A 14,711-nucleotide genomic window follows, 5' to 3' on the forward strand; every position below is an offset into this window, starting at 1 on the left:
TCTTTATTGATCTTGTAAAGAGGAAGAGATTTGTTTTGTTCGTTTTAGCTCTGAAGATGACAGATACAGGGGAGGAAAAAGAGAGTTCTCTTACTCTTGAAGGAGATAACTAGACAGGAAGAAATGCCAATGGGGAAAAAAATGCCAATGCCTGCCATTTTAAGCTGCCAGAATGATTCCCTAGCTTTGTTCGGGTCAATGGGCTTTGCTTTTCTATAGAAGCGTTGGCTTCTTAAGACCAAACTAATCATGCCTGTTATAGCTCTTGGCATGAGAGTGAAGTGAAGTTTCAGCTTTATTTCAAAGGAAAAAAATATGCTTACCCACATTCACTTCTTGCCTGCAGTCATTCTTCGGATTTCTCATATAGTCTGTCGTTTAGTATCATGAAGCTAAAGTAGATCGTTTCCTTTGTTCTCCCTGGCTCCCTCCCAGATCACTTTCTGCCCATAACCCGGCTCTACACTCGGCATTCTGGCCAAGATTTGTAGGAGGCAGACCCATTTACCTCTCAAATAAACAGACTGTGTGATTCCTTAGAGATAAACATCTTTTCTTTTAGTTGCAAGTGTCAGGGCCAAATTAGATGACTCTAAACCAATTTTCAGTCTTTGTGGGTCGAAATGAGATGGGTAGGGAAAGATGAATTTATAAAAGAAAATAAATTAGGCAGGAAAATGAAGCATGGAGAAATTCTTTTCCCACCTCTGTTTCCCCCAATTCTTCTCTTAACAGAGCTGATTTTATTGAAGGCATCAACTAGAACCAATATATCAAGACAGGCTGAGTTGTTTAGGGAGATTACAAGAAAACTATCTTTACTGTTTTCTTAAAGGGAGTCAAAAGGAGATATTGATATTTAGAAGTTTGGTAGTTGTGAGTTTCACAGGATTTTTAAGAAAAAAATATGTTTTCTGTGGAGCTTTGATACCTATGTCTCATTCATCATATTTTATTACAAAATTAGTTCTTAATTTCCAGCATTGGGAAGAACATCAGGGACAATAGTAGTATCCTAGCTTCAAACAGAAGCACACATTTTAACTATAAATTTTAATCTTTTCTCATTAAATATTTGGCCTGAACTGCCAAAGTGAAATAACTATTCTGTATTCTTGATTTTTAAATCACTTATTTGTAGGACTGAGAAGTAAAATACCTACTAGGGATGAAAAGTTAGCTCCAGAGTGATTTTCTCTGGCAAAACAGCTTATAAATTATTAGAATGAATGGCTAGAGTATTTCTACAGTTACAAAATTTGCAGTAAAAGAATCTGCACAACCTCAAGTCCCTGTCTTTAAGTTGTGAACCAAAATTATGAAGCTTTTGAGAGTGGAATGTCCTGACACTCTTTCAAAGTATCATAAAAGAAAAGAGAATATAACATAATAATAGAAGAAATAGTAAAATATAATTTAACTCATATGTACATGATTTATAATGAATGATAATATAATATTACTCTCTGATATTTATAATCATTCAGTTGTCATCATTTTTGTCTCTCCTCAAATAAAATCTCCACGAGGGAAGGGATTTGTCTGTTTTACGTTGTCTGAAACAGGGACTGGCAGATTGAGGGTGCTCAGTAGATATTCACTGAATGAATGAACAATTCACATATGACATTTAACTCTTTTTGAACATAAACTGAATTTTGCTAAGTTTGACTCCCTTGAAAGTAATTAGGAGTCACAAAAGCTTTTAATTCATGGATTTGTTTCCATAGGCTGAGGTGGAAGTGAAGGTGTCAGCAGCTCTAAAACTGTAGAAAGACAAAAGGTAGATGGGGTTTGCGTGACTTTTTGGGGAAGATTGGAAAAGTTCACTTTTTTGTTGTCTTAATTTGTCAGGGGTCTTTCCCAGACCTTGTCTTTGAATTGCGTTCTTTTCCCTCAATACTTTACAGCGGTTTTCTTTGGTAGTTCTCTTTTCAATTTTGCCAGGGGTCTAATGCAGTTAAAATCAATTTTATTTTAAATTCCCTAAGGTTATGAAATCTCAGTTTGTTCTGCGTTGAAGTATTCCCATTGGTGTCACCTGCTAGTTTGTACGGTATGTTGCCGTTTCAGACTGGTTTCTTTCACTTCGTAATACGGTTTGTCTTTGCTTTTAATTATTTTGATAGGCCCATAAAGATATCCCAAGGTGTTGCTAGTCACCTAGTGGAAATTAACTAAATAGAAGTCATATTGTCTTGTATGAATTACAATCAAAACTAGCACCTGCCAGCAAATATAGCATCTGGAACAGGAGTAATTTTTCCTCAATTCCACTAGGTTTTCAAAATTGTTAACAAGCTCTGAATCATTTCTATATACTTATTGCCTATAGTTTTATCTACGTTTTTGCCTTTAAACTGCTTATGAAAATATATATTAAATATTTGAGAATCAAGTTAAAGCACATGATACAGACATGACACATGCCTCCTAAATCTCTTAAAATTGGCTTTCTTTTCTGGGATGGATTGTTAATGTAGGTACCTAATTATACAACTCTTAGAATAATAAAGTGTAGCATGTTTGCTCTGTTGCTTGTTTATAGCTCTCAATTATTCATGTTTCTCTTCCTGTATGCATTAAGTGTTGTTGCAGCAAAGGTCTCCTCTGCTCTAATCAGTATGCAACTTTTCCCTCCCTTGAGAGAGATTATTACCGTGTGTTCTGCAGCTCATTTTGCCTGGATTATGGTATAATGTTATCTACAGCAAGGAAGAATTGAGCTGTTCTGTTGTAGGAACTTCATGTGATTGCCAATCAGGTTGAGGTGATGGTACTGTTGAGGGACTATAATTTTATTCTGCAGAGTGACTCACAACTGCCAGTACAGAGATTCCCTAGGAATATTTTATACCTTTCTACACGCCATTATACTAACACACAAGGTAGAAATAGTGGCCCAGCTCAGCAGCAATTCTTTTTAGTATATCTTGTTTAAAGACAAATAACAGGACTGGATGCTCACAGCTAAACTAAAATAGAGGTTTGGATTAACTATTTGGTTAATATGGGAACTTCTACCTCCAAATACTCTCCTGGAAAAAGCTAAACCTTTGTAAATACAGTATGCATGTTTTCTCATTTTAGCATGTTGTTTGCATTCATAAATCTAAAAAAATAGTTCAATTTAAAAATATTTTGGTGCACTGAATGCTCACTACATACCAACTGGATGCATGAGACTCTCTGGATACTATATTCACACTTACCCATATAAAATAGAAATATCATCATTTAACATTTATGGAGACTGCATTGTGCTCCTGTATGATGGAGAGGTAGCTTGGGCTCATACTTTTAGCAGCGAAGTGACTGTCACACTAACTACTATTAGTAATATAAATCCTTGATTCTGTGTTGTCAGGCACTGTTCTAATTGCTTCATGTGAATTTTCTCATTCTACCTTTATAACCATATGGCAGCGTGGTACTATTATCTTCATTTTACGGATGAGAAAGCTGAGGCACATGTTAAGTAATGTATTAAGGAAATTTGAAGAGTCCTGGCTTAACTGGTATCCAAATACAATTCTGGATCTAGAACCCAAGCCCTCGCCATTATGTATGCTATCTTACCTCTCAACACTATCACACAAAAAAGATACACACTGTCATTGTGTGGCTAAATGTTTGTATATTTTCACTTCCTGACTCAATTTTCTTCTCCTGCACAAACTCTATTGTAGATTTCAATGAATTCCTTTGGAATTCTATAGTCTTTGTCCCCATCTTTCTTACCCTGGAAAACTCCTCATGGAAGACATTTGAAGCTGTCCATTTTTCAATGAAAAGAAAAAAGTTATCAGTAGCTACAACTTATTTAGGGAGGCACTGAATTGATCTCCTTAAAGATTATTTTCACAAAAACAGAAGATACATGCCAACATGATTTTATTTTTTTGATGACTTTTATTTTTAGATTCTATTACAATGTGTAAGTCTCAAGTATAACTACAATATAATTTATGACAAACATTTTGAGCATTCATAGATATATGAAATTTGTAAAGAATTCTATGTAAACAGCATTATTATATTCATGGCTATTCACTGAATTTTATGAAGCAGTTCTTGATTATCTTCCTCAAGAATATAACATAATAAACCACAGATATTTACAGAAATTGATGGCCTCTATACATAGGTCCTAAACCCAAGCCAATTACTTGGGCATTCTAATTTAGCTGGCCCTTTTTCATCACTCCCACTAACATTTCTCTGAAATTGCTATTTAGAACTGCTTTATTTACATATGCATTTTATCTTAACTCTTTTTAACAAAGCTATTAAAATTCTATGAAATCATGCTGAACATTTTTGGTTGAGGTTTTCAACAATCAGCATTTAGAAACAGCCCACAAATCACTTATATCTTTTGCAAACTATGTAACAGTCAAAAAGGTAAAGTGAGATTCTCCCACTTTTATTCAAATTGTATGAATGGATTTGTGTTCAAATCTGTTCACTTCAGTTTTATTCCAATTTAAATTTTACAGTGTAACTGCCATTCTATATCATTAGGTTAAATGAGTTCAATGATTGTGTGACTTAAATATTAGCATGACAGTGCTTTCTGAGGGTGGTATCTTATAATCAGTACCAAACAGTAATCTACATGAAAAGAGAAGTCTAATTTTCCTTCAAGCTTGTACTGTATTAAATGAGCTTTCCTTCAAGCTTGTACTGTATTAAATGTACTGTATTAAATACATTAAATGTATTAAATTAAATAAAAAGTCACAACTAGACATTCCTGGGAAAACATACATATACAAAACCTAAGCATGTTATATTGAAAAAAATTATAGTTCAGCATGAAATAGGTTCAGCATGAAATAGAAGTGTGACTTTGTAAGTTTTTCTTTTTTGAAACGCTAAGAAGAAATTGTGTTGAGGAACCAGTTGCCAATATTTTCTTCACATAAAAATCAGGCAATGTAAAAACATTAGTAGTAAATCACACATAATAAACTTACCCACTATACATCTTTTCACACTGTATTATATAAATATGCAAAGTGCAGTTATATTTATATGGATTTAAAATGAGGATAAACTGCATTCAAATTTAAGGTAATATTAATTTCTTAATTTAATGTATTAAAATATCTTACAAATGTAATATATTTTGTATGGTTCTCTAATTAAAGTGTCAAAACCTATTTTCAACAGACTTAGCAGGGATGTGATGCAATGCTCTACATAGTCTAGGAAAACACTGCATGGTATCTTATATATTAAATAAAAAAGAGGCTCAAATAATGTAAGATGAGTGATTGAACTTAGGTGTAAAGAATCTTTGGCCCTAGGTTTAATTTCATATGTGCCTTAGGACAAATGTCTGGACGTGATAATCTCCTTCACAGATGCTGAAAACATTCTAGATAGAAAGTTCTGTGGAAATTTCGCTTTCTTGGTTTTTATCTGTCTTTCTCATTTCTGTGTTTCTTTGCCTCTCTGCCTCTCATTCTCTACCTATACTTCTTCATCTCTATAGGTATGCTTAAATCTCCTTTATTTTTAACTAGCCAGAACAACAAAAAAATTGCTTTAAATACTTCAGATAGAAATATATTTATGTTCTTTTTTCATTTAAGAAAGCAAATGAATGAAATATTGTTGTATATATTTGCTTTGAAAACTCCCACAAAATCTTCTAAATAAAATTCTTTCTACTTATGTAACTCGATTTTTGTGTGTGCATAAATACTCGATAGAAGAAAGATCTCATATTCCTGGAATAAACTCATAAAAAATACATCATGGCTGTTTCTTTTAAGCCACTATTAACAAGGATTTTTTAAAAACTAGATTCATAATCCTTGGTGGAAGGACAACAGCTAAAGCAAAATGAATGTGTGCTTGGTAAACTATAAGCTCAGGATATGTTATTGATTGATACATAATATACCTCATAGTCACAGATTTTTATGGAGAAAGTGACATCTTTCTCATTTTGTAGATGAAAGCATAAAAGTTCAAGAGGATGAATGCTATTTCATCCTTTCACACACAAGTCTGTGTTGAAAGCTTGCCATACACACTTAGGATGGTATGCAGGAGACACAGTTAATACTGTGCCCAAGTCATTATCTGCTCAAACATGTTCCATGGTATCAAATATCTATCCGCATATCTGGAAGCACTCCACGGAAGAGAAATATCAACTTTGCTTAGTGCTAAAGCATAACTCAACAATACTGAATCAGAAAGCAGAAAACGGTGACAAAAATGACTAAGAGTTGGGTTATTAATGGTATTTTGGGGCAGCACAGTCCAGTGTTACACTGTATACATAAGAGTGAATAAAGCTTTCTTCAGTTGCTTCTTTTCTCAATTACCTTCATTTTTTTCTTTCAAGGAATGTGATACATACTGAAAATATTTTTTTCATGTTCCACAGTTATTGTATGAACAAAGAAGGATATAGAAAAAGGCAGTCTATGAGGCACAATACTCTAAAGGTAACTCTTATCCTAGTTGGTATGAGTCAAGATGAATAAAAAGCATTTATTGAACTGACGAGCCTACATGTTTTTAATCCCACGGCATTTAATAGGCACATATAAATTGGTTTTGATGCAATATGAATAAATTTAAGCACCTCAAAATATAGAATGACCACTGTAGATGGATAAAAGAGTCTTGCCCCCTAATAATAACAAGATGCTTTAACTAAACATTCATTACTAGTATTCATTCCTTCCATCAGGGCACTTCACGGCAAAGCCAAGGGAAAATACTTTTGTAGATCTCCAAATGATAGATATTTGCGCGCACGCGCGCGCGTTTGTATTTGCATGGGAAACATGAATGTTTACAATCCTGTGAAAAGATGACAAGGCAGATGTGAACATTTTCTACATGGTCTTCTGATTTATTAAAAGTAAATAAAATTAAATCACCTTTGTTTGCTGTAATCAATAATCCCTGTACAGTTACTCTTAAGAATTCTTATAGATTCATTTACCAATGCAAAAATAGCCACTGCTAATGCTGCTCACTTATGTTAGAGAATCAGAGTTAGCGACTGCACTGACTTTGAGACTATTTTGATAAAAAGAGTTTTGGCATAGACCTCCTTAAAAGAGTCTTATTAACACAAATATATCACCTTCACAGGCTGTAAACAATATATCAAAGTGAAGCTCTATTTTTTGCCTTCCTTGCCATCTTTTCCTTTGTCCTCCTTTTCTGTTTTGTCTTTTTCATATTTCTCTTTGTCTGGTTTTGTTACACTATCATATGAAGGTGGAGAGATGGTGGATGGAGTTCCATCTGTTTTTTCTGGACTTGAGTTCTCATTAACGTTATCAAAAACCATATCTTCTTTATTGGGCAAATCATCATCTCTGTCACCATCTTTTATGTATATACTTGATATGTTTTTGACATTTTTCCGTAAGCGATAACGTCTGTAAGCACGCTGAATGACAGTAGCAGACACATCTTCCTGTTTTCGTTTTAGTGTAGTTGTGATGGGTTCATAGGACACTTTAGAAGGATTTGCAGACATGAACCTTTCTTCCATCTGTGAACGAAGAGAGTCCATCTCTCCACTTTCACCCAAAACACGCTTTGTAAAAGCAAATAAGATGTCGAGACAATGGATCCGGTCCCCACTGACCATGGGCAGATCCATGGCAATGAGCTGGACTTTGTTTGGTTTTGCTATGAGAAGAGGAGGATCCAGGGCAGCTGCAAAATCAGAGAGTTTGCTATATTCTATAAATTGGGTGGCATCGGGATCAAACTTCTCCCAAACCTCGTAGAACATCTCAAAGTCATCCTCACTCAGCGGCTCAGTACTTTCTTCAGTGGCAACACTGAAGTTCTCCAGAATGACAGCGATGTACATGTTCACCACGACCAGGAATGATATGATGATGTAACTGACAAAATAGAATATCCCCACAGATGGGTTCCCACAGTCTCCTTCAACTGAGCTTCCAGGATGAACTTTCCTGGGGTCACAATCAGGTGGTGCACTGTTGAGAATAGGTGCTAGCAATCCATCCCAGCCAGCAGAGGTGGTAATCTGGAACAGGCAGATCATGCTGTTGCCAAAGGTCTCAAAGTTGAACATGTCATTAATTCCAGCTTCCTTTTTAACGTAGGCAAAGTTGGACATCCCAAAGATGGCGTAAATGAACATGACCAGAAAGAGCAGGAGGCCGATGTTAAACAACGCAGGAAGGGACATCATCAAAGCAAAGAGCAGCGTGCGGATCCCCTTGGCCCCTTTGATCAGACGCAGGATTCGGCCAATCCTGGCAAGACGGATCACTCGGAACAGGGTAGGGGACACAAAATACCTTTCTATCAAATCTGCTAGAAACATACCTGGTGAAGAGGGAAGGAATACAAAGAAAATACTTAAATATCCATGCTACAGAAAATTATGACTCTAAATAGTTTTATGTGCCATCTTACCTCTTATGATTTCAGGACTGTCATTTTACATTGCAAGCAATTTCATTACAACCCAAGGATCAAGCAATCCCACAGGGAAATGGTTAGAATTACTATTGTGAAATTTTCTCTCCCTTACTAAGTTTGTAGATCTTATTTTTTTCCTCCACAACAATTTTTTTAATTGTTAAGGGTAGAAAAATTAAAGCTACACAGTAAAATGCTAAAAAGAAAATATAAATCACCTGAAATATCAACCAACCATTTACTACTGTTAATATTCTGTTGAGGATCACTCCATTTTTCTATGCAAGCACACAAACATTTACAAATGTAATCATGATATAGGAGCTTTTTTATGTCATCTGTTTTAGCTACTTCATCATATGTTATGGACATATTTTCATATAAATGACAACAGAATAATTCCTTATAGTTGTATAATGTTGTGTCCAAATAACCGTATATTGAAGAATTTTATGTTGTTTCCAATTGTTTTGGCTGAGACAAATATCCAAGCAGGTATATTTTCTTTTAGTTGCATGGGCATTTTTTTTTTTTTTTTTGCGCGGGCCTCTCACTGTTGGGGCCTCTCCCGTTGCAGAGCACAGGCTCCGGACGTGCAGGCCCAGCGGCCATGGCTCACGGGCCATGGGCATATTTTGATAATAAAAGAAGGTAGGTCAAACAGTATATTTAAAGTTTTGTTATATATTGCAAGTCTATCTCCAGAAAGTCTGTACAAATTAACACTCCTAATGATAGTCTATGAAAGCACTCCCTGCTCACCACATGCTCACCAGTGTTGTCATTTTTCTTTATAATTTTACCAAAAAAACTTTGTGATGTTTAAAACATCTCATTATTATAGTTTATTTGCATTTCTTTTGGGAAAAAATAATCCAAAAATTTTTTATTATTTATCGGACATTTTGTATACTTGTTGACTATTTTCAACTTTCTCTTTTTGGCCTAGTCTAGTCCTTTGCCCATTTTTCTATTGGGAGATTTACTATTTTCTTACTGATTTATGAGGACTATTTTTCTATTACAAGTGCTAATCCTTTGTTGGCCTTAAATGTTACATTAACAATAGCCCTGTTTCTAATTTTTCTTTCAACTTTTTTTTTTTTTTGATTTGGTGGTGGTAGTGAGTTTTCCTCCATAGAATATTTTGATTTTTATGTAGTCATATCTATTATATTTTCTTCATGGAGTCAAGTTTGTCATGAATAGAAAGGACTATTCAAGCTCATGGTTATAAATCTATTTCTACTAGAATCCATTTTTTTTTAATACATTAATTTTTACACATCAATTACTAAATCTTGATCCATGAGATCTTTTAACTGAGTAACTTAGTAATTCTCTATATATTGATGTTTAATTTTGGATTATTCATTTGAATCCATTGAGCTTCTTAGTAAACACTGTTTTACTTCATCAATGTAATAATAATCTTAATATCTAGCAATGTAAGTCACCCCTCATTACTCTAATTTTTCTTCCAGGTGAACTTTAGAATCATTAGATTTATATCACCAATTTATTATCCCCACTACACAAAAAGACGCTCATATTCTCATTGGGATAACACTGGAATTATAGATTAATCTCTTAAAAAAATGGTCATGATTACAGGGAGACCCTTCTTATCCAAGTACAAGAAAAGCCTTTCAATTATTTTAAACCTTCTTTTGTTTCTGTTAGTTTTCCTCATAGAAGCCTTATACATTTCTTGTTAAAGTTGTTACTAGGTATTTTACTTTATTTTTATTGGAATTGTGAATGAAATTTTTCTTTAGGCATATTTTCTAATTTTTTGCTCCACATATAAAACAATTACTAACATTGGTATGTACAAGTTAAAATTTGCACCTTTGGAATTCTAATTGAATCCATATTTTTCAGTTGATTCTCTTGCATTTTTAGAGTGCCATAATAAGATCTGAAAATGAAAATTTGCTCCATTGTTCAAATATAAGTACCTCTCTGTTTTCTTATCTAATTGTATCAGCCAACACTGTTACAAATAGAGGTGATAGAGGGATACACTTTTCTTATTCCTAAGTTAACTGGAATGCTTCCACCATTTTGCTTGTTGTATGTGATTCCTACCTAAATTTTAATTTGTGTTTTTTATATATTAACTTTAATCTCACCTCTGGTAATAATACTCCTTTTTCAAAAATTGATTTTGAATCCCTATTCTAACTTATACTACTCAGTATGGCAGTTTTAGGTTATGTGACTTTTAACCTTTCTTGTCCTGCCTGTTTCAGCATCTCCAAATTGAGTTTGTATTAAATAATCTCTACAATCTCTGTCTAAAATTCATAATTATGAAAATAAATGCAATCCTAAACTACTGGGCAAGGCATGTACAAATAATAAAAAAAAATAGGATAGAAAAAACAGCTATGGTAATGAAATGAGAGGAAGTATAAAATCAAATACTGTGATTCACAGATATGACTGGGGTTGGTTGAGAAATGATTACAAACTTGACAAGTATGAAGCCATAAGAAACGAAGCTGGCATTTCTTCAGACCTTAACTTTTTACTTTGAGTTCAGGAATAATTTTCACAAAGAGTCACCAATATTCTGGCTAGTTATATTATCATTAATCAAAGGATAGTTCTCATATGTATAAAAACCGGAAGTGATTTCAGATTCTACATTGGTCTTCTAAGACCTACCTACCTATAGACCCAGCTGCTACCTTTGTGAAGGGTAATCTTGGAAATCAAATATCAAGGAGTTTTATGTGCTTCCAACAAACAGAATATGTGTGGCTTTGAGGCTTGTTGTGTGAAACCTAGGAATTCTGACACAGAGGTATTTGTTTTTTTTAGTTTTGTTTTTAAGGTTCCTTCACTCTTTCAGTGTTACTAACTTACTCAAAAGTAAGTTTATATTCCAGAATTCAGAAACTTCCCTGAGTATGTGTGATGTTTAGTTTGATTCAAAATGGAAATCTGATTAATAAATGCTCTTACCTACAATGGAGAGAATCACGACCACAAAATCAAAAATGTTCCATCCTACAGTGAAGTAGTAGCATCTGAGGGAGATCAGTTTCAGCACACATTCTCCAGTGAAAAGGATAACAAAAACTACATTGATCCAATATAAAACTTCAGTCATGTATGCACTTTGTCCTTCTTTTTCTACCATCATGGTTACCATGTTGAGGCAGATAAGAACCATGATGGCGATATCAAAAGCTTGGTTTGTTACTAGGTCAAATATACATCCTTGGAATTTGTTCTGCAAAGAAACAAAAATAATAGGAAATGTACAGTAAATTTTGCAAGTAGTATCCATAAATCATTACATTAGTAAAAAAAATTTTTTTAAGGTATCAGTCTTCAAAACTTGCATAACTTATCCCTGGTCATAGGTTCTTGCTTTATACAAGAAATATTATTAAATCTTAGAGTACATGAAAACTTTTTGTTGCTGTTGACTTTCAGTATACCAAGTCTTCAGCGAGCCTTGTAAACTAACATTTGCTTTTAAGCATATCCACCCCTAGTATGTTATATAGGAGTTGCCAGGATCACAAGGTTAAGTTTAACTAAGAAAACCTCAGCCCTACTACCTCGAGTATTTCAAGGTAATAAAATGACATCTCTAAATTTCTACTTTGTCACGTTATTTTGACTAATGTGTTGGCACTGTCTTGTACTGATATTACTGCTATAATATCAGATCTATATTTTCCTATCTCTTCCATGTATAGAATATACATTTCCAAACATACCCATACTTAACACATCACCTTTCTTGTCAGTCTGACAGTATTATGCTTTCTAGGAAACCGATTTTCAAAATCACTTTATTAGTTGCATAGGCAAGTTTTAAGGCACTGTATTCAAAGTCAAGTAGTGTACTGAAAAAAGTTAAATACCAGAGCTTTAAATTCATACATTATGATTCAGTAGGGTCTGGGTGAAACCTGGCCATGTGTCCATTTAAAAAGTGCTGGGTAATCCTCATGTAGCCAGCTGGTACTAAGTGGATTCCCATCTTTAGGACGGCTCTGTCTGCAGCCATGACTTTTGGTAAGGTGTGTTATGTTGAAAAGAAATTGAAAAACATGTAATGCATTTAAAATTATTTTAATTGTTAGAGGAATACAAACTATTCTTTAACTGCTAAGACTCACTATTTACATCTGAGCCTATTCTGGTCTTTGACCCTATGGTAAGATAAAGTTTAGATTCATGACCAGTCCAACTGCTTCTCTGGCTATTTGTTGTAATATCAGAGATCTACAAGGTTAGTTTCACCTGACTGATAGAGAGCCATCATTACATCATAAAGCCATCAAGAAAATCAAATTTCAATCAAAAGTACATTTTATTTTGATTCTCTACAGGCCATTTATACTAATAGTAAGTTGTATAGCTAAGGTAGAGATAAAAGCATATATAGGGGCTTTCCTGGTGGCGCAGTGGTTAAGAGTCCGTCTGCCAATGCAGAGGACACGGGTTCGTGCCCCGGTCCGGGAGGATCCCACATGCTGCGGAGCGGCTGGGCCCATGAGCCATGGCCGCTCAGCCTGCGCGTCCGGAGCCTGTGCTCCACGACGGGAGAGGCCACAACGGTGAGAGGCCGGCGTACCGCAAAAAAAAAAAAGAAAAAAGCATATATAATTATTTTTCATTTTTATAGAAAAAGAAATTATATGAAGGTATATTACGAGCTGTGATAGTGTTCAAAATACATATGTTCAGTTTTATAAGAATTTTTCTTCAAAATATTAAAATATATGCATTCATGTTTAAGAAATAATTATATATTAAAGATGAATTCAAAATAATTTTAAAAGTTACATGCTAAATATAATTTTTTTTTTTTACCCCCGGACGAGGTATTGGCTTTTGTGGTTTCTTGGATCCCAGCTTTTTCATTGCATTATAATATTTCTTCTGTTCTTCTGTCATAAAGATATCTTGACCTCCAAGGTAAAGAAATAAAAAATAAATCTAGTTAAAACCAGAATCATTGTCTAGATCTTCCTTCAGATCATTATTCAGGTTAAAAATATATTCATATAGAAATGAAATGTTTTCTCGCTTCAGTAGCACATATATTAAAATTGGAGCCATACAGAGATTAGCATGGCTCCTGATCTAGGATGACATGCAAATCTGTGAAGCGTTCTGTAGTTTTGGTGACAGATGGTGACAGACAGTAACTAGACTTTTATAGTAAACATTTCACAATGTATGCAAATATCAAATCATTATGTTGTATACCTGGAACTAATATACTGTTATATATCAATTACACTTCAATTGAAAGAAATGAAATGCCCTTTATTATGTGCAAGGTAGCTATAAATCAAACCTGTCTTAAAGGATTACCTACGTGTAGGCACAGACTCTCCGTACGTAATGCAGTATGCATAATACATAAAATATATGGATTACATGCAATAGTGATTGGCTCAATTATCTTTTAGTAGCCTAACCTGCTATCTCATTTTATCTGCTACTTGTCTCACCAGGCATTTCATTGCTAAATAACAAATATATCAGTAGTGAATGATAATTTGGCTAACGTCTACTTATTAGCCATATTGACTCATAAAGAGTAGGGAGTAGGGGCCAAAAGTGGTAGCTAAAATAGTATTATTTTTATATTCACTTGTATTCATTTTAATATATCATATTCCCTTAGCAGAATAAATGAATATACTATATACATGTATAGCACATATCCATAAATACTGCATACACACACACACACACACACACACACACACACACATATATTTGGTATACATATAATAAATTTATTTATTAAAAAAAAAAACTCTTTAGTTACCTCTTTAATTCCAAACAAGGAATTTCAACATAAACACTTTATTGGGTGTAAACATTACATGTAATAGAGTTTCAGATGTTGAGAAAATTACCAATAATCCAGGGTTTCTGACTTGAAGGATATTCTAATTGAATATACAACATTTAAGATTCAACAGTAAATAAACTAACATCTAAATAAAGTTTTTGTTCCTTTCTACGCTGTATAAGCCTAAATCTCACAAAGGAGGCCTAGAAACTTTGCCTATTCTTTTAAACTCTGTTAATTTCTTAAAATTATCTATAATTTATACAGATTCACGCACATTCCTCATCGGTCCACAATATAAACTTTTTAGTTATGGCATAAATTAGTACAATCCATGTAACTAGGAATTTATTTTGGGGAATTTACAGTTCTGAAATCCTTACTTAACTTGTAGGGTCCTGGAGCTAAGGTGATCTGTTTATGGTTTCCC

At 33.9% G+C, this 14,711-nt stretch overlaps 1 protein-coding gene and 1 non-coding gene across 5 annotated transcripts in view; one reads left to right on the forward strand and one right to left on the reverse strand.

Annotated features, from left to right (window-relative positions):
* Positions 1–7,153: 7,153 nt before the first annotated feature.
* SCN9A (sodium voltage-gated channel alpha subunit 9) overlaps positions 7,154–14,711 on the reverse strand; it is an 83,256-nt gene continuing 75,698 nt past the window's right edge. For all 4 annotated transcript variants that reach the window (XM_065880853.1, XM_065880850.1, XM_065880852.1 and 1 more), the window contains exons 24-26: positions 13,285–13,389; positions 11,416–11,686; positions 7,154–8,346 (exon numbers count right to left, since the gene is read on the reverse strand). In XM_065880853.1, the coding sequence (XP_065736925.1) occupies positions 7,154–8,346; positions 11,416–11,686; positions 13,285–13,389 (1,569 nt within the window). The remainder of the gene's footprint in view (positions 8,347–11,415; positions 11,687–13,284; positions 13,390–14,711) is intronic.
* LOC136126234 (U6 spliceosomal RNA) lies at positions 13,492–13,597 on the forward strand. Its single transcript, XR_010656118.1, has one exon. It is a non-coding gene; the product is annotated as a U6 spliceosomal RNA (small nuclear RNA).

This window comes from Phocoena phocoena, chromosome 7 (genome assembly GCF_963924675.1).
Source record: "Phocoena phocoena chromosome 7, mPhoPho1.1, whole genome shotgun sequence".
NCBI classification, from domain to species: domain Eukaryota; kingdom Metazoa; phylum Chordata; class Mammalia; order Artiodactyla; family Phocoenidae; genus Phocoena; species Phocoena phocoena.